The following is a 25626-nucleotide window of genomic DNA, read 5'->3' as shown; positions in this document are numbered from 1 at the left end:
TTGCTTTTGGTTGGCGGAGGTGATATTTGGTTGCCTCACCATGGGAGATTCTTCAACCCCGGATCCCGGTAAACGCAGAGGTCCGACTGACCGGTATGAACTCAAAATATTTACACTTTGCAGCACATTTTTCTCTGCACTCACCGCAATGTTTATTTATTAATAGAGATTGTTAATTATACTCCACTGAGCAAAACCCTTTTAACTGTTTTGGTTTTCAATTGTGGATTGCCAGCGGGGAAATCTAAGCACTTTGATGTAATTTGTTAATATGCCAAATATTATTTAACCATTCTTCCATTCTTCCATGCTGTACACATTGTGTACATAACATGTAGGTCACACACACATGCCTGCATCATGCATGTGTGTGGAATGGAGAAATTGAGAGCTCAAAATATTTACATTTGTAGCACATTTTTTTCACATTCACTGCATTTTTTGAAATTTGTATTCTACATGTAGGAATGGTTTTTCCACCGAGCAAAGCGTATAGTTGTTTTGGTTTTCAATGGTAGATTGACGGCAGGGAAATCTACAAGCACTTCAGTGTAATTTGTTATGCCAAAAAATATTTTAAACCATTCTGTCGTTCTGCCTTGCTACGTACATGTACACATAGGCCACACACATGCGCGTATCATGCATGTGTGTGGAATGGAGAAATTGAGAGCTGAACACGTTACCCTCTATGCAGGGAATCTAATTTACTGCCTGGCATTCAGTGAGCAGTAAGGCTAATGCAATGAAATGCACTGGATTGAGAGATTTCAGACTTTTTTTTATCTGAGTGCAGGCCTTTTTGGGTTTGCCTGGCGAACAAAGGTAGCCGTCAGTGCAGGATTACCCTCGTGCATATATTATAGCATCACAAATTGCTTCTCAGAATGTTATCAGTTGCTACTCAACAGTCACCATTTGCTACTCAGTATTCACAAATTCAGTGTGCAAAAAAGAAAAATTCAGTTCAAATATTTTGCTGTGCAAATTGTTTTTGACAGAAATGATTCCCTGGTTTGTTATTTTCTTCAGATTTAAAGATATTTTGCTCTATAAATCTACTTCTCTGTAGCACGGAGGGCTTCTGTTTCCAAAAGCTCTTTGAACTCTGTAGGCCCTAACTCAAGGGGTTACGAAAAGGCTGTACAAATGGCGTAATTTTAACATACATGTATCATTTAGCTCCAATTTGGATTCCAATGTCAGACCAACTTTGTCAGCAGCGACTCTCACCATGCAATATGACGTGTAGAATCCAAACATGTTTTTAGGGCTTCTGTTTCCAAAAGCTCTTTGAACTCTGTAGGCCCTAACTCAAGGGGTTACGAAAAGGCTGTACAAATGGCGTAATTTTAACATACATGTGTCATTTAGCTCCAATTTGGATTCCAATGTCAGACCAACTTTGTCAGCAGCGACTCTCACCATGCAATATGACGTGTAGAATCCAAACATGTTTTTATCATCAACATGTACAAAGAGAGAACGCTTGATAGTTATAGTGCCATAGACGGGTATAAGCTAAACAATTTAGTAATCAGTTATAATAATAAAAAATAGCAATTTGAAATAGTGTATAACAAATAGTGATAAAATTTGTCCCTATGCGCTGTGGAGAAGATAAAGACAATGAAACACAAATAAAAAGATGTACAAATACAATTATACGCATAGTTCTATATACCCCCCAAAAAAATCACCAAGAATTCATGTTGTTTCACAATTGTAAAGAGTGTAATTTTAGACTGAAACAACAGTATTATTCAGCATTGAACGAAGAGTCGTTGCAAATTAGTCCTGCTTCTTAGAATTGGAGAGACACTGTAATATAATTTCCTTCTCTGGTATTTGTACATTTTGTTTTGTTTTCTTGACAAATTCCGAGTGCTCTCTCTTCGATCGTCAGAGTTATTAATGAAAGTAGGGTTAAGCTCTTTTCACACGACAGCAGTTAAGCAGGGGGTCACTTGCTTAATTTTAGCACGGTTGTGAAAGTTTACAAATTGCACATCGTGTGAAAGGACAACAATGTTTAGACTGTCCAAGGTCACTTGTGAAATCTTCTCAAATTGTTTTCCTTCCACACTGGGGAGACAAATTTCACGACCATGCTATAAGTAGACAACAGCGCTGTTCAGCTGGCATATTTTTTGTGTTACCGTGCAAGAGCCATTGCGAATGTTAACTAATGCTTCCTCGGGATTGGAAAGACACCGTAATTTCATTCTGTGTGGTATTTGTACGATTTTGTTAATTTCTTGATGTATTCCCAGAGTGCTCTTGGAATCCAGTATCTAGGTCTACATTGGAAGGCACTTTGAAGACATCCTGTTTAGGGTAACCTTAAGCAAGGCCAAAAAAATAAAAGAATGTTTAATGTTCCCGCTCCCTTTTTGGAGGCCACCTCTCTTTTTGTTCTCTCTATTTTTTCCCTCTCAATAATTCTTCTTTGTCTCTCTTCTTTTTCCATCAAGAAGGATACATTTTAATGATCTCAGAATTTTTATATATTTTTTTTAAACCCCTGCAGCCGGTTATCACAATCAGTTGAAATGTGTCGGGCGACCATTCAAAAAAGGAAAGGAAAACAGAAATACTTTTCCTTCATTTGTTCATAAATGTAGAACGATTCATTTTTTTTTGGGGGGGGGGGGGGGTTGGGGGCCTTATTGGATTGTAAGAAGATGGAGGACAAAAATAAGAAAAAACAAAGCAGGCACCTCCCACAGGAGTGCTTAATCATTTACGACTGTTAACATAACTGGCAGCGTTCCTCTCTGCAACCTATTTATTTTATCTTGACAGAATTAATGAAATCCTAAACAGATAAAAATGGTTTATTATTGTATGTACCGATTGCCTTTCAATACACAAAATAGTGCCGATTTGAAAACTAAAAAATTTGCAGGGCAAGTCAAATAATCGATGAAATGTTCTGAAAAGAATGTTTTTCACTTTACCCAGCCGTTTTATTTTATCTGACAGAATTAATGTAATAGGCTCCTACATGTATCTGTTTTAAAACAGATAAAACTGCTTTACATATTATATCGCCATAATACACAAAATGAAATATCAGGGTCTACTCCACATGTGGATTAGAAATTAGATATCCACAGAGCATGCAGAATAATCGATGAATTGTCCTGATGATATTAATTGTTTTTCATTTTTTAAATTTCTACGGGTTGTAAAGGCTTGCTTGGCCGTTAATAGAAAGACTCATAATGTTTAAAACACTTGCACGCATAATGTTTCTTTAAGGAAGCATGACTCAGTCTGTCATATTCAAAATGCTTTCAGTCCCTGTGAAGTGCCACAGGAATTATATTCTCAAGGCTGAGACAAACTTCCTTCTTCGCGGAAAATAGAACACGCCTCTTTTGAAACAAAGTCACTGGAGCGATCTCCTTGTGACTAAGTTTTTGTTTAAAAGGGAATCAATGTGTGGTGAAGAGGTTTTCAACTAGTGCCGGTTTAATCTCAACAAGGCCTGGTTCTTGATAATTTTATCGAGACAAAGACGAGGTAAATTATCAAGAACCAGGCCTCGGCAGGCTTAAACCACTAGTTGAAAACCGATTCAACACACTTTGATTTCCATTCATATTATACCTTTTCGGTCAAAAACATCATCACTTTTTGGTCAAAAAGTAAAATAATTGCAAAAATTATAATTGTTAAATGATTTCTTTCAACACAACACCCCTCCAGCTATGAAATGGTAAAGCCCTAGAGGCCTGGTTCTTTATAATTTACCTCGACTTCGTCTCGGTAAAATTGTCAAGAACCAGGCCTTGTTGGGATTAAAGCAATAGTTCAAAACCTCTTCACCACACATGGATTCCCTTATTTACAACTATGCTAACAGTAAGCAAGGTATCCTTGCTAAATCACTGTCGTCTGAAAAGGCTACATGTAGAACGGTGCCAAGTTAGATAACTGATTATTTAAGCAAGGGACTCTTGCTAAATCACTGTCGTCTGAAAAGGCTACATGTAGAACAGGGCCAAGTTTTTAGCTAGTTGTTTTATTTCGAGTACAATGTAGCTTGGTGTCATTTTGTGCTAAATTTTCATGTAAAAAATTCCCAAACTGTTTCATGCGGACATGCATGACTTTTTGTGCTTAGCAGCTCTATGAAATTGGGCCAGGGCAGTGGCCGTTGTTAGTTACAGACTTGTTTGTGTAACAAAATTGCATTTATACGTGTAAACATCCTAGTGTAAACAATAATGTCAGTGGCTGAAAAAGCAGCCATGTCACACATTCGTACTGTACCACATCAATGACTATTTACATTCCATTAAAAAATTCCCAAACTGCAGTATGTTCCAAATGTCATTCAGCAAGTGTTTATACAGTGTCTAAAGTCTGTGACGTCATTGAAAATGTCAAAAGATCAAAGATGTGTTTTTCAGTTTTAAGAAAGTTCAAGAGGAATGTTATAGGTTTTTCATGTGCGTAAAGTATAAGTTTTATCCTGCTTTTTTCATGTTCCATTGTATATAGAGTCCTTTGTATACTGCGACAGGGGTCACACCTGTGTGACAGTTGCAATCCGGTGTTAGGAGTTTCTAGAAATTAAACATCAAATATCGACCTTGTCCCAGAGTTTTAATTTTGTTTAAAAAAACTAATGTTACAGATTGTTTGTATATTTATTATAAAAGCTAAACATAATTTTATACAAATTGTATTGAGTATTTTTGTTAATCAGATTCTGTCTATAGTTATCATTTGTATCAAAGATTTGATTTAAGAAAAAAGCTCAATATTTGACTTTTTTGCTAAACACAAGATTTGCGCAATCTATTGTCATTTTCATCTCAATTTGTTTCTTTCTTCTTTTTCTGCAGAGTATTCAAGAAAAGTTGTCCCAATGGCAAGGTAAGTTTCTTTATTTATTTTTATTTTTGTTATTTTATAAGAGCGGTTGTCAACAGAAATGTAATTACATCTAAATTTAGTTTGTTTTCATTTGCGTTCTAGTAACAATGATAAAGAATTATAATGGGACTGCTCAGGGGTTTTTATGGTGCGGTGACACAACATGTACAAATATGGAGGGGGAAGGTTGGGTAGAAAAATGAGACAAAAGAGGGTTTTGTTTATGTAGTCAATAGTCATTACCTTTTACAGTGCCTGCTATTTTATTGCGTTTTGAACCTGCAATGACAAGCTTTGTGAGGTACACTTTTTGAGTACATAAAATAGATCCTACGTGTTCGATACAACATACATTTTTGGTCATTAATTACTGGCGTAACCAATCTACATTTATGGCTCGTAACCTTTAAAGTATTTTATCATGAAAACAAAGAACAGAACTAGAATTGTTGTTTTGTTGTATTGCACACATAACTGCAATAAAAAAGAAAGCCCATGTCAGTATACATTCAAGCTTTTCTCGCCTGTCGGTCAGCGCTTATAGTTAGTAGGTCTTGTTGTCGTCACATGCGCATACCCTGAAGCTGGTTGCTCAGCGCTTCGTTCGACGCGTCCCTAATCAAGTTAAGATGAAGATGAGTTTCAACGTTCCCCCTCAAGACTTAAAGTGTACAGGTGTAGGAGAAAGTCACGACTTTATTTTTAGCACGGGCTTCGGTTGAGCTTGCCTCTTAGCGGACGAGACGACAGAAGTGTGCCTACTGAGCCTCGGAGGTCGCTGAGTCCTTGAAGGAAACATCTGAATCCCAAAGTGGCAGGAAAAAAAAATTGAATAATTTAAAACAGTCTGGAAAGTATATTTGCTATCAATGGTTTTAAGCATGGCCAGCCTGAGCCACTTGGATATCTGGGTCCAATTTCATGAATCTGTTTTTAGCAGAAAATACTTGAAACAAAATGTGCTGTGAAAGAGTTCAGTTTATAAGACCTTGATTATTCATGAAGTGTATGTCACACAGAGCTACATTGTTTACGCATCATGCCTGTATGCTTCGTTTTTGAAAGGGCAAGGGCACCAAGGTATTTTCTCCTACATGTAAGTAAAGGGCACCCTATGAGGAAATTTCTACTGTAGCATTTCAAGGGCACCAAGGCAATGACCAGGGGGGCATGGAGGCAATCGCCCTTGTTGCCTCTGTGAAGTATCAGGCCTGACGTGTACCTAAATCTATCCAAACTACACATTATGTTGTTGACAGTTGACTAGCCCTTGGGGGATAGAACGGAAAACAAAAAGAAAAGTGCAAGGACTACTTCTTTTTAAAATCCGCAACTATTATATTGTCCCTTTCATCCACTGTTTTGGAATGATCATTTCTCAGTGGCGCGACTAGAACTTGAATTTGTTCTTTTTGCTTTATTGGATATTTGCTTTAACCCTCCTACGTACAATGCACATTATTGTGTACCCAGAAGTATTTCTTTTAAAAATCCGCAACTATTAGTTTGTCCCTTCATTCATTGTATTGGAATGATCATTTCTCAGTTGTGCGACTACAACGTGAATTTGCCCTTTTTTTGCTTTGTTGGATATTGGCTTTCATCATCTTACGTACAATGCACATTAGTGTACCCAGTGAGAGACACATGTGCGCACTTAAAAGTAAACTAATCATCTTGCCAACGACACAAGAGATTGCAAGATGAGATGAGATTGCGAGATATGAGCCGACGAAATGAGATTCGAGAATCGCCGGGGTAAATTAGAAAACGCAGCCGATGCATATAATGAGTAGGTCAGACATGGTCAGAAGTATTGCTTTTTAGAGAGATGATCTTGTCATTGAGGATTCTACATGTTGTTTCTACATGTACATATTGGGTAGATATTAGTAGGTCTTAGCCTTGTATATGTTGTACCTGGGTGTTCATTGTTCATGAACCTTGCTGGCTGTCATGGGTATCAGTCACTGATTACCTTACGGCAGAATGTCCATTAGTCTGTGTGAATGTCACTGCTTCTATTCAGCCCCCCCCCCCTCAAGAAGAGGAAAAAACATAATGGCTATGAAATTCAGAGAGGATGATCATGTCAACCATCGCAGGCATTAATTGTCGTATCTGGATGTACACATGTACGTCGTTCATGAATCTGTCAGTATCAGTCAATGATTAACTTGGGGACTTTTACATCATGTCCATTAGTCTGTATGAATGTCACTCTTTCTCTTCAGCCAACCCCCCCCCCCCCTTCAAGAAGAAGAAACAAAACATACATTACATGATGTATAGCCACATTATGGAGGTCTTAGCCTTAAAGCCATTGGACCCTTTCGGTACAGAAAAAAAAAAAAAGTTCACAGATTTACAAATAACTTACAGGGTTTACAGAAGGTAGTGGTGACAGACCTCTCTTGAAATGTTATTCCATGAAATGCTTTACTTTTTGAGAAAACAGGAAAACAATTATCAATGCTCGTCAACGAGAATTACGGATTTTAGTAAACACATGTCATGACACGGCGAAACGTGCGGAAACAAGGGTGGGTTTTCCCGTTATTTTCTACCGACTCCGATGACCGATTGAGCCTAAATTTTCACAGGTTTGTTCTTTGATATAGAAGTTGTGATACACGAAGTGTGGGCCTTGGACAAAACTGTGTACCGAAACGGTCCAATGGCTTTAAACATTTCATGCCTGGGTGTACATTGTTCATGAACCTCGCTGACTGTAGAGTAAGGGGGTCTCTGTCCTTACTCTATGCTGTAAGTATCAGTCACAGATTAGCTTGGGGACTTTTTGACAGTTTTATTAGTCTGTATGAATGTCACTGCTTCGTCTCTTCATCAGCACCCCCCTTCCAGAAGAAGAAACAAAACATAATTATGGCCATGAAATTCAGAGAGGATGACCCGTCAACCATGCTAGGCATCCTAAAGACGGTCATTGTAACAAGGTGTACATTGTTCATGAACCTCGCTAGTCTTGAAGTCAAGACGGTAATTGTTAAGCGCGGTGTGTAGTTACAGCGCGGCGTAGCTGCGGGGACGATACACACACCCTCGATCCCAGTATGTGTGTGTGGGTCAGTCGCAACTCGCGCTACCTACGACTGTTGCATGTGTAACATCGCACTGTGACTGTTGCATGAAAGGCAGACAAATAGGCAGCGCCTAACGACTTGTCATCAAGTCTAGAACCTCGCTGACTGTATTAGCTTGAGGGACTTTTACATCACATCCATTAGTCGGTATGAATGTCACTGCTTCTTTTCTTCAGCCACCTTCCCCCCCCCCCCCCCAAGAAGAAAAAGAAACAAAACATATGGCCACATTACGGAGGTCTTAGCCTTGTACATTTCATACCTGGGTGTACATTGTTCATGAACCTCACTATCAGTCACTGATTAGATTGAGGGACTTCTACATCATGTCCACTAGTCTGTATGAATGTTACACTATAGCCACATTAAGTTAGTACCGTTGGAGTTTTTCTTGTACTTATAAAACTGCAAGAGAAATGCAGTGTTTTCATGCATTACGTACATGATGAAACCCTTCAAATCATTAAGATGCACTCCCTCATCTGACACGGGATGCACATTTAAGACCCCATCTTGACGGAGAAGGAGTCTGCTCTAATGCTGATTGATTGGCAGCAGCATGCACCTTCAATAAAAAAATAAAAAAACATAAAAGATCCCATATAAATCGATGATTATTTTTTTGATTGGCAGCAGCATGCACCACAGCGCTTCTTCAAAAAAACATAAAAGCCTCCATTTAAATCCGATGGATTATGAGTATTTTTTGATTGGCAGCAGCATTGCCCCACAGCACTTCTAAAAAACACCATGAAAAACCTCCATATCATATATTATGATTATTTTCACCTCTGCGGTGACGGTTTTCCGTGTCCATAAAAGTACAGCGTGTGGGGCCTATTACATGGGTGACTGCTTTACTAGTAATGTTATTTCAACAACCCTCTAAGAGATCTATGAAACACTTTTGTATCTAAAACAAATTGCTGGATGTACCAATAACTTATAGTGCCTCACCAATCCATTAGTGACCTAAGTAGCCATTAGATATAAGCACGCGCTAAAGGACCTCAGACGGATTTGCCATTATCATGAAAAATGTAGACCCTGTTAAAGCCGTTCAGGGTCAAAGGATACGCAGTGGATCGCGTTGTTGCCATGCCACCATCTTGGCTTTGTTCCCTGTGTTCAATAGCATTATCGAATACAGTGGTGATTGTTACAAACAAGGGACCTGACTATTTTGTCTTCTCATTGTCAGTTTGGTTATATTGAGTTTAATGTGGAAAAAAAAAAATTGCTGAATTTATAATACTGCAGCCATTTTTGTTTGTTTTAAAGACAGTGGACACTATTGGTAATTGTCAAAGACTAGCCTTCACAGTTGGTGTATCTCAACATATGCATAAAATAACAAACCTGTGAAAATTTTAGCTCAATCGGTCGTCAAATTTGCGAGATAATAATGAAAGAAAAAAAAAACCTTGTGTCACGAAGTTGTGTGCTTTCTGATGCTTGATTTCGAGACCTCAAATTCTAAACTTGAGGTCTCGAAATCAAATTTGTGGAAAATTACTTCTTTCTTGAAAACTAAGTCACTTCAGAGGGAGCTGTTTCTCACAATGTTTTATACCATCAACCTCTCCCCATTACTCGTAATCAAGTAAGGTTTTATGATGATAATTATTTTGAGTAATTACCAATAGTGTCCACTGCCTTTAATAAACCTTCTTGCAAATGACAAAAAGGTTTGCAGTTCTGAATGCTAGGCCTGTGCCGGCAAGATACAGACATCAATATCTGGTTCCATTTATTGGTTCCATTATTCTTAACTTGAGATGAACATTTCAAAATCTTTAGAGTCGGTTAAAAGATTTACCACTTCCAGGCAATCCCCAAAGAAGAAACACGAAACACAAATTCACTTGTCAATTTCCACATAATTGCCTTGGGGACAATGCTAATAGAAAAAAATGCACAAGTTGTAAACGTAAAGTGTGCTCTTTGGATGTAGTGCAATTGATTGCCTCCACGTTGCCTGTAAAAATTACCCTGTTTGACATGGGCTTAAAGGAAAGTTGTACATTTGGTAATAATTCTTAACATTAATGGCATTAAAACCTTTGGTTGATAGTATAAAGCATTTTTGAGAACTATTTCACCTCGAAGTACAATGAATTATATAAGATCTCAGTCGTAGAAGCGTAACCCCGTTCTTCTCCCTTCGTGGACTTTTTCGCCAAATTTGCTTCACTTCCACGTATTTATCTTCAAGCAAACTTGGCGCGCGACATAGAACACACAGTACGAATGGTAGTGATATTAGCCGTGCAATATAGGTTTTTATCACCACTCCATTCTGCGAATCTGATTGGAGGATAAGCGCGTACTTGAAGATTATTACAGTTACATTTACATGTGGAATTTTGCACAGTCATAATGCTGCGCATCAATTATACATTTGTTTAAAAGCTTGCTGTTTCTTCTTACCACTTCACATATTTATACTTTCATCATTGGACCCCAAAGCCAAAGTGAGTGCCTGTAAATAATGAATTCGTGAACAAGAATATGGATGCATAGCTGATTCCCAACCATTGCATTATTAAAGATGCTGGACACCTTTGGTAAATGTCAAAGACCAGTCTTCTCATTCGGTGTATCTCAACATATGCACAAAATAACAAACCTGTGAATTTCTTTTTTAAATAAGTAAAAGTAACCTCTTCAAAATAAACCTCAAATCCCACCTGTTTGCTCAAATGATTTTTTGTAATCTTTTATTGTTGAGCTTATTTGTTTATTACACTTGTATTTTGTTTATTTGTACTGTTTGTAAAGTGCATCGAGAGTTCTCCCATTGACTGAACTGCGCTCTTTAAAAACGTCTTATTATAATTATCATTCTGAATTGTTGTTTACCCAATTCTTCTTCAAGGGATCATAATTAAGATTTCCTTTCTCTCTTTGATTTGAACTGCCAATAGCTTCCAGGCAATCTAGGTGGCCTAGTTGGTAAGACTCAATTCTCCAGGTCAAAGGTTGTGAGTTCCAATCCCACCCTAGTATTATGTATTTAATATTTGAGTTTATATAGCGCTTTTTCACTCCCGAATGGGTGTCTCAAAGCGCTTCAAATTATTACCCCTGGTCACTGGGCCTTAATTCACTCCTTAAACCATCTCAGCTCCATGGGGAGTATACAGCCTCGTGCAACAAATGCGCTACTCGGCTAAATCAACCACAAGAACCATCTCTGCCCTCACAGGTCCCCAGTTACCCCTGGGTCGAGAGAAGCAATAATGGTTAAGTGTCTTGCTCAGGGACACAAGTGTCACGACTGGGATTCGAACCCACACACTGCTGAACAGAATAAGCAGAGCTTGAATTCGGTGCTCTTAACCGCTCGGCCACGACACCCCACTAATTGTTTTCACAGAGCATGGGAAAGTACTGAGTATAACATTGAACTGTGCTAACACACATCAATGTATACCATGTATTTGGCTAAAACCAAAATTAATATTATTATTATTACTATGAATTGTTGTTTAACCCAATTCTTCTCCGAGGGATCGTAACTAAGCTGTCCTTTCTCTCTCTTTGTAACAACCCACCATTATCCCAGCCAGGATCATCTGAAGTTCAATTGAATCATAATACTATAATTGATGTCATACGCTCAATATTGCTCCCCATACGTCACTCCCGTTACTGGATATTTTTCATCAGATCACGCTGAGATCTACTGCGCCCGTTTTCCTGAACAGGAATTTGATTACCATGTCTTCTCCTCAATGCATGTAGAACTGGACCATACCATGGACTTTGTTCGTGATTAATTATTTGGATTATTTAGTTTTGTATATCATGGCGGAAGCCTTGACCCTCCTTGTTGAAGGGACTCAGTAGTTTTCCTCGGGTAACACGGTTAATGCTAAAAGGGAAGAATTCTAGTTTCATCAGGGATTTGACGAAAGGAATCCATATCAATTGCAGTTGATTAATTTTGAGATTGCTATGACTATGTGTTGAGCTTGCTTTACCATGGTTCCATCTTTCCCCTGTTGAATCAATATTTCCCCTAAGTGATAAATCTGTTGGCAATGTCAATGCGCCATAAAAGGGTGCATTAAATATGTAGGGTTCGGTAGGATCAAGCTTGGAAGCTGGTACTCCATTGTGTGTAATTTATCACAAATACTCATTATTTTTTGTGTGTGCAAATCTTTGTATGGGATTTGTGTGCCGCTACGTGCATTGCGTGTGTATTTCAGAGTAAGGTCATGTCCAAAGTGAAGGCTGAGCTTAGACTGGATTGCCTCGTCATCATGTGTTTAAAGTACATTGTAAAGAGCAGCAGTCCTAATTCAGATACAGCCTAAAATACCCCCCCAAAATGCATCTTCCTGTAGAGCTGCCAATTTTCTTGATTCTACAGAAAGTCTTTCTATGTTCTGATCATGGACATTATGGAGGAAGAAAACAAATTAGGAACTCTCCCGGATTATGGAAACTTTGACCCTGTTATGGTGAATGTAATATCTATCTCTCTGATTGTTGTACAAGATCTCCCGGATTGCAGGTTGCAAATGTTGACATCTCTGTTCCAGTCCCTTAAAGGGAATTGGTACACGTTTGGTATACTCAAAATAATTATTAGCATAAAACCTTACTAAGTAACAAGTAATGGGGAGAGGTTGATAGTATAAAACATTGTGAGAAACGGCTCCCTCTGAAGTGACATAGTTTTCGAAAAAGAAGTAATTTTCCACAAATTTGATTTTGAGACCTCAGATTTACAAGGGTGGCAAGGGTGTTTTTTCTTTTACTACTTCGACGACCAATTGAGCTCAAATGTTCACAGGTTTGTTATTTTATGGATATTTTGTTGAGATACACCAAGTGAGAAGACTGGTCTTTGACAATTACCAATAGTGTCCGCTGTCTTTAAGACATCATTTTCGCCTGTTTGAAAACCAAATAATGCATCACATTCTCAAGGTAAAATGTTCGCCAAGGGATAGCGGTTGCAAACCCAGTAATGTTTCCCCACACGAGGCAAACTCTTCATCAGCAGGTGCAGTTTTGCATTATTTAAATGCAGCAACCCCATTAGTGATATTTTGGTTGTCCCTAAATAACAGGTGGCCATAAAAATAACCACAGGGGAGCTAATGGGGTAGGGAGAACTTGTCTCTCAAGATCGTTGGAAACCTCCGTAAATGGTTTATTAAAGGCACTGTGTGTTGGTATTTACTAAAAATAATTGTTAGCATAAAACTTACTTGGTAACAAGCAGTGGAGAGCTGTTGATAGTATGAATAAGGCATTGTGAGAAATGGCTACCTCTGAAGTTTACTGTGTTTTTTTTTTTTTAGAAAGAGGTAATTTCTCACTCAAATATTAGAAGATTTTCAGGCCTGAAGCCTTTTTTATGCATCTGAAAGCACACACATTTGTGCTACAAGGGTGTTTTTTTTCTTTCATTATTCTCAACTGCAACTTCGATGACCAATTGAGCCCTAAAAGTTTTTTTTAATGCATAATGTTGAGATACACCAAGTGAGAATATTTGTTTTTTGACAAATACCTTTAAGTCTATGAAAATAAAATGTTTGGTAATACAGGGATTGAATTTGGGTGCAATAAAAATCCACAATTACCGCAGGGCTTTGTGGCTCAGCATTATTATCTGGGTTTAGACTGGAATTATTTTGATAGGACCAGCATCAATATGAGAAAAGACTCCTGAAGTGATTCTATTTAAACGGACTATTAGAGAAGATTGATTTCATTTGTCTTTTGGACAAGTATATTTTTATGCAAAGAATTGAAAGAGAGTTATCATACTAAACATTTAAGTCAATATTTTCAAGAATAGGTTTATGTTTTGTCAAGAATTATTTTCACCATCATTTTTCTCTCAGGCTTATTTAAAGCATTGGACACTATTGTCAAAGACCAGTCTTCTGACTTGGTGTATCTCAACATAATGCATAAGATAACAAACCTGTGAAATTTGAGCTCGATTGGTCGTCGGAGTTGCGAGATAATTATGAAAGAAAAAACATCCTTTTCACACAAAGTTGTGTGCTTTCAGATGCTTGATTTTGAGACCACAAAATCTAATTCTGAGGTCTTGAAATCAAATTCGTGGAAAATTACTTCTTTCTCGAAAACTATGTCACTTAAGAGGGAGCCGTTTCTCACAATGTTTTATACTACCAACCTCTCCCCATTACTCATTATCAAGTAAGGTTTTATGCTAATATTTATTGTGAGTAATTACCAATAGTGTCCACTGCCTTTAAATTGCTGAAATCAAAATAATATGGTGTTGTTTTTTTTTCCTCTCTAAAGGCTATATTCGCAACCTTGCAGTATTTTAAATCTGAAACTTCCTTCCTTGTCTGCTCTCCATTGGGTTCTTGGCTAGTGTCTGAGTATTTTTTTAAAGGATACCATCTCTTTAAAGGATTCGGGTACTTTTTCGAAATGTCCACAGATTTACATTAAACTTACAGGGTTTGAAGATAGTGATAGTGGAAAGCTTCCCTTCAAATATTACTAACTGATGTTCTGTAGTTTTTGAGAAATGAGTAAAACAATTAGTCACAAAACAATTTTCGTCTTAGAAAGACGAAAATTATTTTAGCATGTAAAATCCCATTAACCAGTTATGATATTATACCATCACCATAGCATAACTGGTTAATACGTGTTTACATGCTAAAACTGAGACGAAAATTATTTGTTTGTACTCATTTCTCAAAAACTACAGCACCCCAGTAAGTAAAATTTGAAGGGAAGCTTTCTACTATCATAATCTTCAAACTGTGTAAGTTGAATGTAAATCTGTGGACCTTGTGTTTTGTGTTAGGAAAAAGTACATAGACCCTTTAAGGGAAGAAAACCAGTTTAGAATTAATCCATATTACAACCAGGGTTCTGTTTGATAACAAGGAAGTAGTAGGCCTATGTATTAAAATAATCACTTGTAGTTTTAGGAATATCTCTGTTTTTCTTCCAGATCATTAATGTGCTTGCATAGATTGTAAAATCACAATCTTGAGGCCCACCCTCTCCAGGGGCCAATTTCATAAAGCTGTTTACCAGTGTGACCTGGGCCCAATTTCATAGAGCTGCTAAGCACACAAATTTGCTAAGCATGAAATTTCTTGCCCGATTAAAACAGGATTACCAGCCAAATTTCCATTTGTTGCATAGTGCTTATCACTGGTATTCAGCTTTTGTTTGCTTATCCTGAAAATCACATGGAAATTTGATTGGTAAACCTGTTTTTACCAAGGAAGAAATTTCATGCTAAGTAAATTTTTGTGCTTAGCAGCTCTATGAAATTGGGCCCAGGATGTTATTAGAGTCGATAAGAAGGGATACTGAGGAGAATAGCTTTGCACATTTTTGTGCTTACTTTAAAATGTGCGTAAGCATAAACGTATTTCACCATGATTTTTCAAGTTAGCCAAAAATGTCTAGGCGTGCATGCACATTCACCATGTAACCGCTTTGTTATGTCACTCATATGCTAATTACCGGGGGTTAGCCCAGCATTTACCCATGTAAACATGAAATAGAAACTCTGCTAATGGACGCTCTGTCAGCACAAAACGGCTGCTTACCTGTTTTTATGAAATCAGGGCCCAATTTCATAGAGTTGCTAAGCACGAAAGTTTATTTAAAATGAAATTTTTTCCTTGATAACAACAGGATTACCAACCAAATTTCCATTTGTTGCCAATTGCTTGTTACTGGTATTCAGCTCTTGTTTGCCTATCCCTGAAAATCACATGGGAAATTGGGTTGGTGCTCCTGTTTTTATCAAGGCAAACATTTCATGGTAAGCAAATTTGTGTGCTTAGCAGCTCTATGAAATTGGGTCCAGGGCTCTGGACAGCAGTAATGCTTGTAGGAGAGTAAAAACAATGTAGTACGCAATATTTGTTAGATATTACAGGGTTACAGGCATAGAGTTATATATAAGAACTAGAGGGCGCACGAGTGATGCTTCGTGCACAAACGCCACGGGACCGCAAGATGACAAGCGCGTCATTCTGCACGCGCGTTGAATATGAAATACACATTTGAGTTTTTTTTTTTTTTTAACGCTCACGCGATGCTGTTTGTTCAACTTACAAAATGGCTGCACAAACACACGCTGTGAGATGCTAGTTTTGTCAACTTAGAAAATGGCGGCATAAGCGCATGCCGGGCGCGTATTTAGGCCAGTGCGCTCTCTAGTTCTTATATATAACTCTGGTTATAGGCAACAATTTCTCAGCTATTTTCCCTGTCTTTATTTGGAAGGTCAAGTGAGTTCCGTAAAGCAAGGCCATCTGCCAATGTTTATCGTGACAGGTAAATGTTCAATTACCATTCACAGGTGCCTTTTTGTAGGGTATCCGTTTTGGCAAACTACGAGAAGGCGAGAAAAACAAAAACCACCCTTGGATGAGTCTGGTCCCTGGGAATGGATCGATACAAAGAGCAAAGGGGGAGGTGTGTTACTAGACTTATAGAAAGGGCAACGTTTGCCCCGGGCCATGTGGGCTCAAATGAATAAAGTGAGATTTTGTTGAAGCTTGGATATATCGCTAGTGGCTACTGATAGGCTCTTATTGTGTAGATTTTGCAAATGTAGACATGTAATCCCAGAAGGATCAAGATGTAGTTTTGAGGCCCCTAGTATAAGGAGAGATGGATAATAATATTTGAACTGGTTGTTTGTTTCAATTTCATTCCTATGATTTGAAATAGTTCCTTGGAGAAAGACTCTGCTAGGGTTGAAAACATGAGGCTCTTATACACAAAATGTTTCACTTGTTAAGAATAATCAGAAAATTTTGAATCTGTGTGCTGAAATCTTTTCACAGATTTATAACAAGATTCAATTTTCAAAATCAAGAAATTTTGAGAAGCACATCAGATACTGTTTCTCAGATTGAGTATTTTAACTCTGGATTATTTTTTCCTCTTGGTTTTTGGCGATACCTTAAAAAATGCGATCACCTTTTGAAACTAAATGACCGGTTAGTTTGATTATATAAACATTTGTAAAGGATTAAAGCAATACAATGGTTCGCAAAACAAAAGCTACACTTTTCCTTTAACAGACAACCTTATAAAATTATCAGAGGAAGGAAGGGAGGGACACTCGGCATAGAAGCAAACCAGCCATGTCTGTACAGTCACGTCGCTGATGACACGCTCGCAAATTATTGAGCTTCAGGAAATTCTCTTTATTTATTAATTAGTCCAGATCCGACATGTTCTCTCAGCCAGGACCCAATAGTAGCAGATGTTTACTGCATACAGATTTTCCCCCTAGCTGAATTTCTCTTACTTGCCAGGGCTCGAATGCTTGTAGCCTCCTGGGCCAGAAAAATGTTCACGAGACAAACAATCAAATTAATATAAAATGTGTCTACATTTTGTGTCACTATAAAATGTTTTCTATATATGGGTACAACTTTCTTCATACTCAACATAATCGAGAGATGCTTTCATGTTATTTTGTACATATTTATTATTTTGTGCTGTTTTACATATTTTTGTACATTTTGTGTTAATTTGGTCGAATAAATAATAATAATAACAAGAATAGAGATATTTATCCGACTCAAAGTCAACATTTGAACGTATTTTTTTAAAATAAGATGAAAAGAGATGTAAAGGCAGAGTCACACTGCAGCGATAACAAAAATGATAGCAATCACGACACGAAGAGAACGCATTCTATTGGTTGAATTGCTCCATGCAGAATCACCCACGCTTATTCAACCAATCGAGGGCGTGCATTTTGAATGTTCTTGTATTCGTTCTCGTTATCGACCAAGCTTTATACATAGACATTGTTTTCAATGTTTCCCTGAGCATAGAGTCTCAATCATAGAGTCTCAATCTCAAAGCAAAACCAATTTTTGTTTCGTATTAATTTTCCTAACATTTTACCTGAAAAAAGCAATGCAAAAAAAAATTCAACAAGATTGTTAATGTCTTGGCGTTTAATGATTATACAGAATAAATGTCTCCAGGGTTTAAAAAAAATAACAACATCCATGAGTACCATTTGTACAAGTTTGAAAGTGAATACCTGACTGGAAAAGGTCAAGATTATTTGAAATATTCCATTCCAATCAAAGTGTCAGATTAAACAAGAGATTCTCGACCTCTTACCAGCATTTCTATTAGCAATACACACAATCTCGTCTGCAGGTACATGTTTTTGTAACCTTGTGACATTGAAGGCATGAGACTGAGACAAGCATTCACGCAGTGACCGGAAAGCAGACAATTAAGCGTGTGACCACGGCCAAGCCAGGCACGCGTAGTTTTCCTGTGACCGTGTCTAGCCCACTGCACCCTGGATGGATCAGTCTGCGCGCTCCTGTTTTTCATTAGACTCGGCAGGTATTCAAACGACTTAATTAGAGAGGGGCAAGGCATATTCAATGTGCGTAGCTGCAAACAGACAATATGTCATGCTTGTTTAAGTACGTGAAAGGTGAAGGCTACAGTTAGGGTATTAAAGGCACTGGACACGTTTGGTAATTTCTCAAAATTAGTTGTTAGCATAAAAACGTACTTGGTAACGAACAATGGAGAGGTGTTGAGAGTATAAAACATTGAGAAACGACTACCTCAGAAGTAACATAGTTTTTGTGAAAGGGTGTTTTCTTTGACCAATTGAGTCCAAAATTTCACAGATTTGTTATTGTATGCATTTTGTTGGGGATAAGAGAACAATGGTCTTTGACAATTACTAAACGTGTCCAGTGTCTTTAAGTAGCAGTAGAGGTGAAGGCTGTAGTATTGAATGCATGGCAGCTTCAAGTGGTTGATGGTTTGTGTATAGGGAAGGCATGAGGAGATTATTAGAGAGTCTCAGATTTCAAATCTACATAATGATGATTGGGACAGGGGTTCGGAGAGAGTCTGCCTTTTAATAATGCTGTATGAAAATGGCTAATTAGCTAAAGGACTTGATGATCAACAGAGCCTCCCCCATCCATATCCAATTAGATTTGTTAGATTGTACATTGTAAACCATTGTTTATAATAAGCATTGAGTGTGCTCATGTAGGCAGGATGTGTTCTTTCTACTTTGGTCTTATTTCTGAAAAATAAATCTTAATATAATGAAATAAATAAATAAATAACAAATGTAAAAATAAATAAAAATAGATTATATTTATTCTGTTTATTTTTCTAAATAACATGTAAGGTTATAATATTTAAAATAAAATTCATAAATACCTCAGACAGTTTCGCTATTCCTATTGGTGGAGAGCGCGACACATGGGTGTGTATAAACCTTTGTTTATGACCGGTAAAAAGTGTTAATTCATGGGCGTGACATAAATTTCTATTGGTCGAGAGCAACGGCTGAAACAGTTGTGCCACATCACGTGATACGCGCACAGCATTCCCTTGTTTACCCAAGGGCGGCGGAGGGCTTTACCATTTCATAGCTGGAGGGGTGTTGTGTTGAAAAAAATCATTTAACAATTATAATTTTTGCATTTATTTTACTTTTTGACCAAAGAGTGATGATGTTTTTGACCGAAAAGGTGAATGGGAATCAAAGTGTGTTGATTTGGTTTTCAACTAGTGGTTTAAACCCGCCGAGGCCTGGTTCTTTATAATTTACCTCGACTTCGTCTCAGTAAAATTATCAAGAACCACGCCTCGTTGGGATTAAACCACTAGTTGAAAACCTCTTCACCACACAATGAGTCCCTTAATAAAACATAGTGATAAACCAATATAGAGAGCGTCCAAGATTGAAGAGAAGGGCCCTTCTAAGAACAACAGATAAGTATAATGCGCTCGCAAGCTTTCACACATTATGTTCAGTTTTTTTTTTAATCGCCTGCTGTTAAAGCCCAGTGATTGTCCGTCGTTGTACTTAATAAATTATTTCCACTCTCTTTTTTTCCCCCCAAAAAATTGCGCCTGATACACTGAATAGAAAAGATGGTAATTTTGTTGACTTTTATTCTCATCACTCAAGACAGTCTTAACAATGTGCAATCACTCCTTTCACTCAAGCAGTTGGTTACAAGACAATGAAACGAGAATCAAAAAAAGCTAGTGAAGTACCTCAGTCGCAATTCCATTTGAGCTTCTGACTTCATTTTTTATTCCCTTTATAATTTAATGAATTTGTTTATAACATTTGACATGTTTTCCTCTCCATTGTTTGTCCTTTTTTAGACCTGCAGAGTTACAAAAGGAATTTAATCAAGCTCATTCTCTTTTCTGTATACATGTTCTTTTCACTGGTTTTTAATTTTGTGTGTGCTGAAAATTATTAAATAAAATATTTTTTACAAAATTTGTAAAACAAAAACCCTCCGCCTGACTTACTACTAGGGATGAAAAGATTAATGTACACCTATATCTGAAGGACAACTACATGTATGTGGATCTTGTATTCCTTGGGACTCAGGAAGCATGAGGACTCTAAAGCCCGGTTCATACTTCTTGGGAATGCGAAGCGAATGTTGACGTCACAAAAATCGCAACGAATATTCGCAGCAGTTCAGCTCTGTTCAACTCACTTGCGAATATCTCTGCGAAAGGATAGATGTGACGTCAAATTCACGTCAAATTCGCTTCGCATTGGCAGGAAGTATGAACCAGGCTTAATTAGGGTGGAGGGAATCCATAAGACTGCAGGGCTTGTAGCTCAAATTGTGTTTACTTGAACAGAATTCTTTTTACATGACCAGAAGTGAAATGAGAGAGAGATAGATAGAGAGAGTGACAGATAACAGGGGGGGGGGGAATAACAAAATAGGGAGCCTGTAACTTACATGTAGAGCTAGAAAGCTCAATTTGTAGAGGGTCTGCATAGTAAAATGAAGGTTTAAAGCCATTGGACCCTTTCGGTAAACAGTATTGTCCAAGGCCCACACTTTGTGTATCACAACTTCTATATATAAAATAACAAACCTGTGACAATTTAGGCTCAATCGGTCATCGGAGTCAGGAGAAAATAACGGAAAAACCCACCCTTGTATCCGCACGTTTCGCCGTGTCATGACATGTGTTTAAAATAAATTTGTAATTCTCGCTATCGAGAATTCATATTGTTTTACTGTTTTCTCAAAAAGTAAAGCATTTCATGGAATAATATTTCAAGAGAAGTCTTTCACCACTACCTTCTGTAAACCCTGTAAGTTATTTGTAAATCTGTGATTTTTTTTTTTTTCTGTACTGAAAGGGTCCAAGGCTTTAAAGGAAAGATATTAACTTTAAAACTTACTTGGTACGATACGAACATTGGAGAGCTGTTGATAGTATAAAACATTGTGGAAAATGACTCCCTCTGAAGTAACGTAGTTTTTGAGAAAGAGGTAATTTATCACAAGAATATTAAAAGACTTCTAGCTGGAAGTCTTTTATTCCTATCTGAAAGCACACAAATTCATCCAAACAAGGGTGTTTTTTCTTTCATCATTTTCTCAAGACTTTGATGACCAACTGAGCCCAAATTTTCACAGGCTTGCTACTTTATGGTTATGATGGGATACACCAAGAAAGAACAGTGGTCTTTGACAATTTTACCAAATGTGTACAGTGCCTTTAATAGATGTTAAATTTGCATCGGGGATAAATAATATTCATTTTTGGTTTTAACCCATATACACCAATGTGTGTTAGCACTGTATACTCAGTTCTTACCCGAGTCCTGGGAACAAAAACACAGGCATACTACTTGGGTGGGATTCGAACCCACAACCTTTGCAATTCTAGAGCAGTGTCATACCAACTAGGCCACTGAGATTGCCCGGTGGCTAGAGGCAGTTCGAATCCTACAATTTAGCAGCGGGTACTGCAAACAATTTAATAGATGTTTAAATACGAAGGTTGTTGTTTCAAATCCTGCTCTAGTCATTTTGTCTTTGTTCAACAGCCTGAACATGTATTCAAATTGAATTGAATTGAATTATCATTGCAAGACCAAAAACAGAGTTTATATACATACATGAACATGTAAGTTTTTTTTATTAGAGGTGGGCACAAATTCGTGGGGTTATTTTTGGGCCTGGAAGCTAAGGTCAAGTTTAGTTCTGTTGTTTTCTTCGTTATTTGTTATCACTTATTAGTAATGCATTCTCAACAACATATATAATTTTCATGGTCATACATGTACATGTAAACTAGGATTAACCATAAACCAAACTAAAATAGTTGACGAAACAAAGTCTCGCCCACATAAAAACTCCATATATATACATACAATGGTCCCGGATGTTCGACTACGTGCGAGACTTGCACAGTCTATCATAAAGCTACACTGTATATCATAATGTAGGTCATCCCTAGTGCTCAATAACATTTTTATATTGTTTCTCCAAAGGTCAAATACCATGCCTGAACAGGCAGTGCATGAACATGTCATTTAAAATCTATTCCGCAATCGACAGTCGTTACTCACAATACATTTGACATCTGGTTTTGTTAAATGATATTCATTGCTTACATATGGATTGACCCCGTGCACAACATGGAATGCATCTCCCTACAACCAATTCCACCATTTTGGGAGTCAATGCGTCATATTTTTTTTGACCATGGGAGGGCGCTCTCACTTCCGGGCGTATATTCATTCATATCCAAAACACTTATTAAAGACAGTGGACACTATTGATAATTGTCAAAGATCAGTCTTCTTACTTGGTGTATCCCAACATATGCATAAAATAACAAATCTGTGAAAGTTTTAGCTCAATCGGTCGTTGAAAGTGCGAGATAATAATGAAAGAAAAACACCCTTGTCACACTAAGTTGTGTGCTTTCAGATGCTTGATTTCGAGACCTCAAATTCTAAATCTGAGATCTCGAAATGAAATTGGTGGAAAATTACTTCTTTCTCAAAAGCTACGCTACTTCAGAGGTAGCCTTTTCTCACAGTGTTTTATAACATCGACAGCTCCCCATTACTCGTTTCCAAGTAAGGTTTTATGCTAATAGTTATTTTGAGTAATTACCAATAGTGTCTACTGCCTTTAAAGACTGGAACACAATTTCACCACAGACATCATATCTATCACAGACAGTAAGATCTTAAAGGGGTCGTTACAACCAACCTGTCTAATGCAACTTTACTACGGTACGGCGCAACAAACATGACAGTGACCCAGATTAAAGCTGGACGAATCGCGCGTAAGTGATACAAAATGCTATTGAGAGCGCCCTCATGCTGTCAAAAATATAGCCCATTGTTTTGTGTTCAGGGCTCAAATTTTACACTAGACCACCAATCTTGTATTTCCCCGATTCGTTCAAATGTTGAGCCTCGTGAATATTTCTCAATCCTCCTGAGTAATCACCCATAAAACAGAAGAGATCAACCTTGCCCTATCAAAGATGAATTTCCAGGCCACTGATACTTGTAATAAAAATTCATCATGTAGTCAGTGGTAGTGGGCACCCTGTTAGGACACATGTTTAGAATGTGAGTACATGAATGTGCAATTATATGTATACATGCAATGTATGAAGTATGAACTTAGCTTGACATTTACATCTGCCACATCTGGTGAAAAACATGGTTTTTGTACCCATAACTTGGTTGGATAGTTTTGGACAATGCAATTATGGGGTCTCCATGGTAGATAAGTTCAGTGCTTTTCAAAATAGCAACGGTACCCATGGCAATGATAAAGCCTGAAGGATTTTTAATATGGCCGACTATAAATTACACGTACACCAATGTTGTATAGTTGGGTTCATGTAGAGCTAATTCTGAGGCTACATGTATGTACATTGGTACAGTGGGTACATGTATAAAGGAACCCAATTTAAAGGCAGTGATGGACACTATTGGTAATTACTCAAAATAATTATTAGCATAAAAACCTTATTTGGTAACGAGATGGGGAGCTGTTGATGTATAAAACATAAACATTGTGAGAAATTTTCCACGAATTTGATTTTGAGAGCTCAGAATTTGATTTTGAGGTCTCGAAATCAAGCATTTGAAAGCACACAACTTTGTGTGACAAGGGTGTTTTTTCTTTCATTATTATCTCGCAACTTGACAACCAATTGAGCTCAAATTTTCACAGGTTTGTTATATCATCATGCACATGTTGAGATACACCAAATGAGAAGACTGGTCTTTGACTTTTACCAAACGTGTCCGGTGTCTTTAAAGGCAGTGGACACTTTTGGTTATTGTCAAAGACTAGCCTTTACAGTTGGTGTATCTCAACATATGCATAAAGTAACTAACCTGTGAAAATTTAAGCTCATGGTTGATTTCGAGACCTCAAGTTCTAAATCTGAGGTCTCGAAATCAAATTCGTGGAAAATTACTTCTTCTCGAAAACTATGGCACTTCAGAGGGAGCCGATTCTCACAATGTTTTACACCATCAACCTCTCCCAACTACTCGTCACCAAGAAGGGTTTTATGCTAATAATTATTTTGAGTAATTACCAATAATGTCCACTGCCTTTAATAGAGCTGCTAAACAGTTGATTTTGTGCTTAATACACCATTTCATAGTGCTGTTGACCGTAAGCACACAAAAGTCTACCATGCTAACCTTTAAGTCCTTGTTTACTGTTCACGAAAATGATTGACGTCACGATGCAAGTCCAAGGTGAACGCACAAGATGGCCACCTTATTTTCTTGCTAATTAGCAAATTTGTCTGCTACTGAAAGCACAAAAATGTGCTTACAGTTAAAGGCAGTGGACACTATTGGTAATTACTCAAAATAATTATTAGCATTGAAACCTTTCTTGGTGACAAGTAATGGGGAGAGGTTGATGGTATAAAACATTGTGAGAAACGGCTCCCTCTGAAGTGCCATAGTTTTTGTGAAAGAAGTAATTTTCCACGAATTTGATTTTGAGACCTCAGATTTAGAACTTGAGGTCTCGAAATCAACCGTCTAATCGCACACAACTTCGTGTGACAAGGGTTTTTTTTCTTTCATTATTATCTCGCAAGTTCGATGACCGATTGAGCTCAAATTTTCACAGGTTTGTTATTTTATGCATATGTTGAGATACACCAACTGTGCAGGCTAGTTCTTGACAACTACCAATAGTGTCCACTGCCTTTAAGCAGGCGCTATGAAATTGGGCCCTGATGTTATATGATGTAATGTACAGTGTACGTAGTGATGTACATTTATCCTTGCCCATGCATGTGACCATGCCAGCCATTAATTAGTATGCTCGGGGCTATGTTGTGGGATTGGATGTTGATTGCCAAAAAGGAGCAAGACTTCTCGACATAATCTCCTTCATCATTAATGCTGTTGCCATGGAAACCGCAGATGAGGATAGCGGGTTAACTCGCCTTACTTAAAGTAGGACTGCCGTGATGATCCTTGGCAGGCTAATTGTGGCTGACATGGAAATATGAACTTTCACCCTGTTAGTGCAGGGCTGGTTGGCTGGCAAAATACTATGGTAGCTGACACGCGGAACTTACTGGCCGAGAGTTCCTATTTCCTTACATACAGCCAGGGTTCTTGGCCCCAGGATTTTTAAAAACTGAGGGGCACTCACTCAACCTCGTTCCCAGGGGTGATCGATCTCGCCGTGCCATTTTTTCCCAGCATGCCTTGCTCGATCATAACCCCTAGAAGTGTAACTCCAAAATATCCAAATATAAGGGATATATTACAATTAGTCCTGTGGTT

The 25626-nt window shown here is 37.7% G+C and overlaps 1 protein-coding gene across 3 annotated transcripts in view; it reads left to right on the top strand.

The window, feature by feature from the left end:
- LOC139945129 (beta-arrestin-1-like) overlaps positions 1–25626 on the top strand; it is a 121654-nt gene that overhangs the window by 35324 nt on the left and 60704 nt on the right. For all 3 annotated transcript variants that reach the window (XM_071942401.1, XM_071942402.1, XM_071942403.1), the window contains exon 2: positions 4860–4890. In XM_071942401.1, the coding sequence (XP_071798502.1) occupies positions 4860–4890 (31 nt within the window). The remainder of the gene's footprint in view (positions 1–4859; positions 4891–25626) is intronic.

This window comes from Asterias amurensis, chromosome 12, assembly GCF_032118995.1.
Source record: "Asterias amurensis chromosome 12, ASM3211899v1".
Lineage (NCBI taxonomy): Eukaryota > Metazoa > Echinodermata > Asteroidea > Forcipulatida > Asteriidae > Asterias > Asterias amurensis.
Note: the sequence above shows the minus strand (reverse complement) of the source record. Positions and strands in the feature narration are given on the sequence as shown.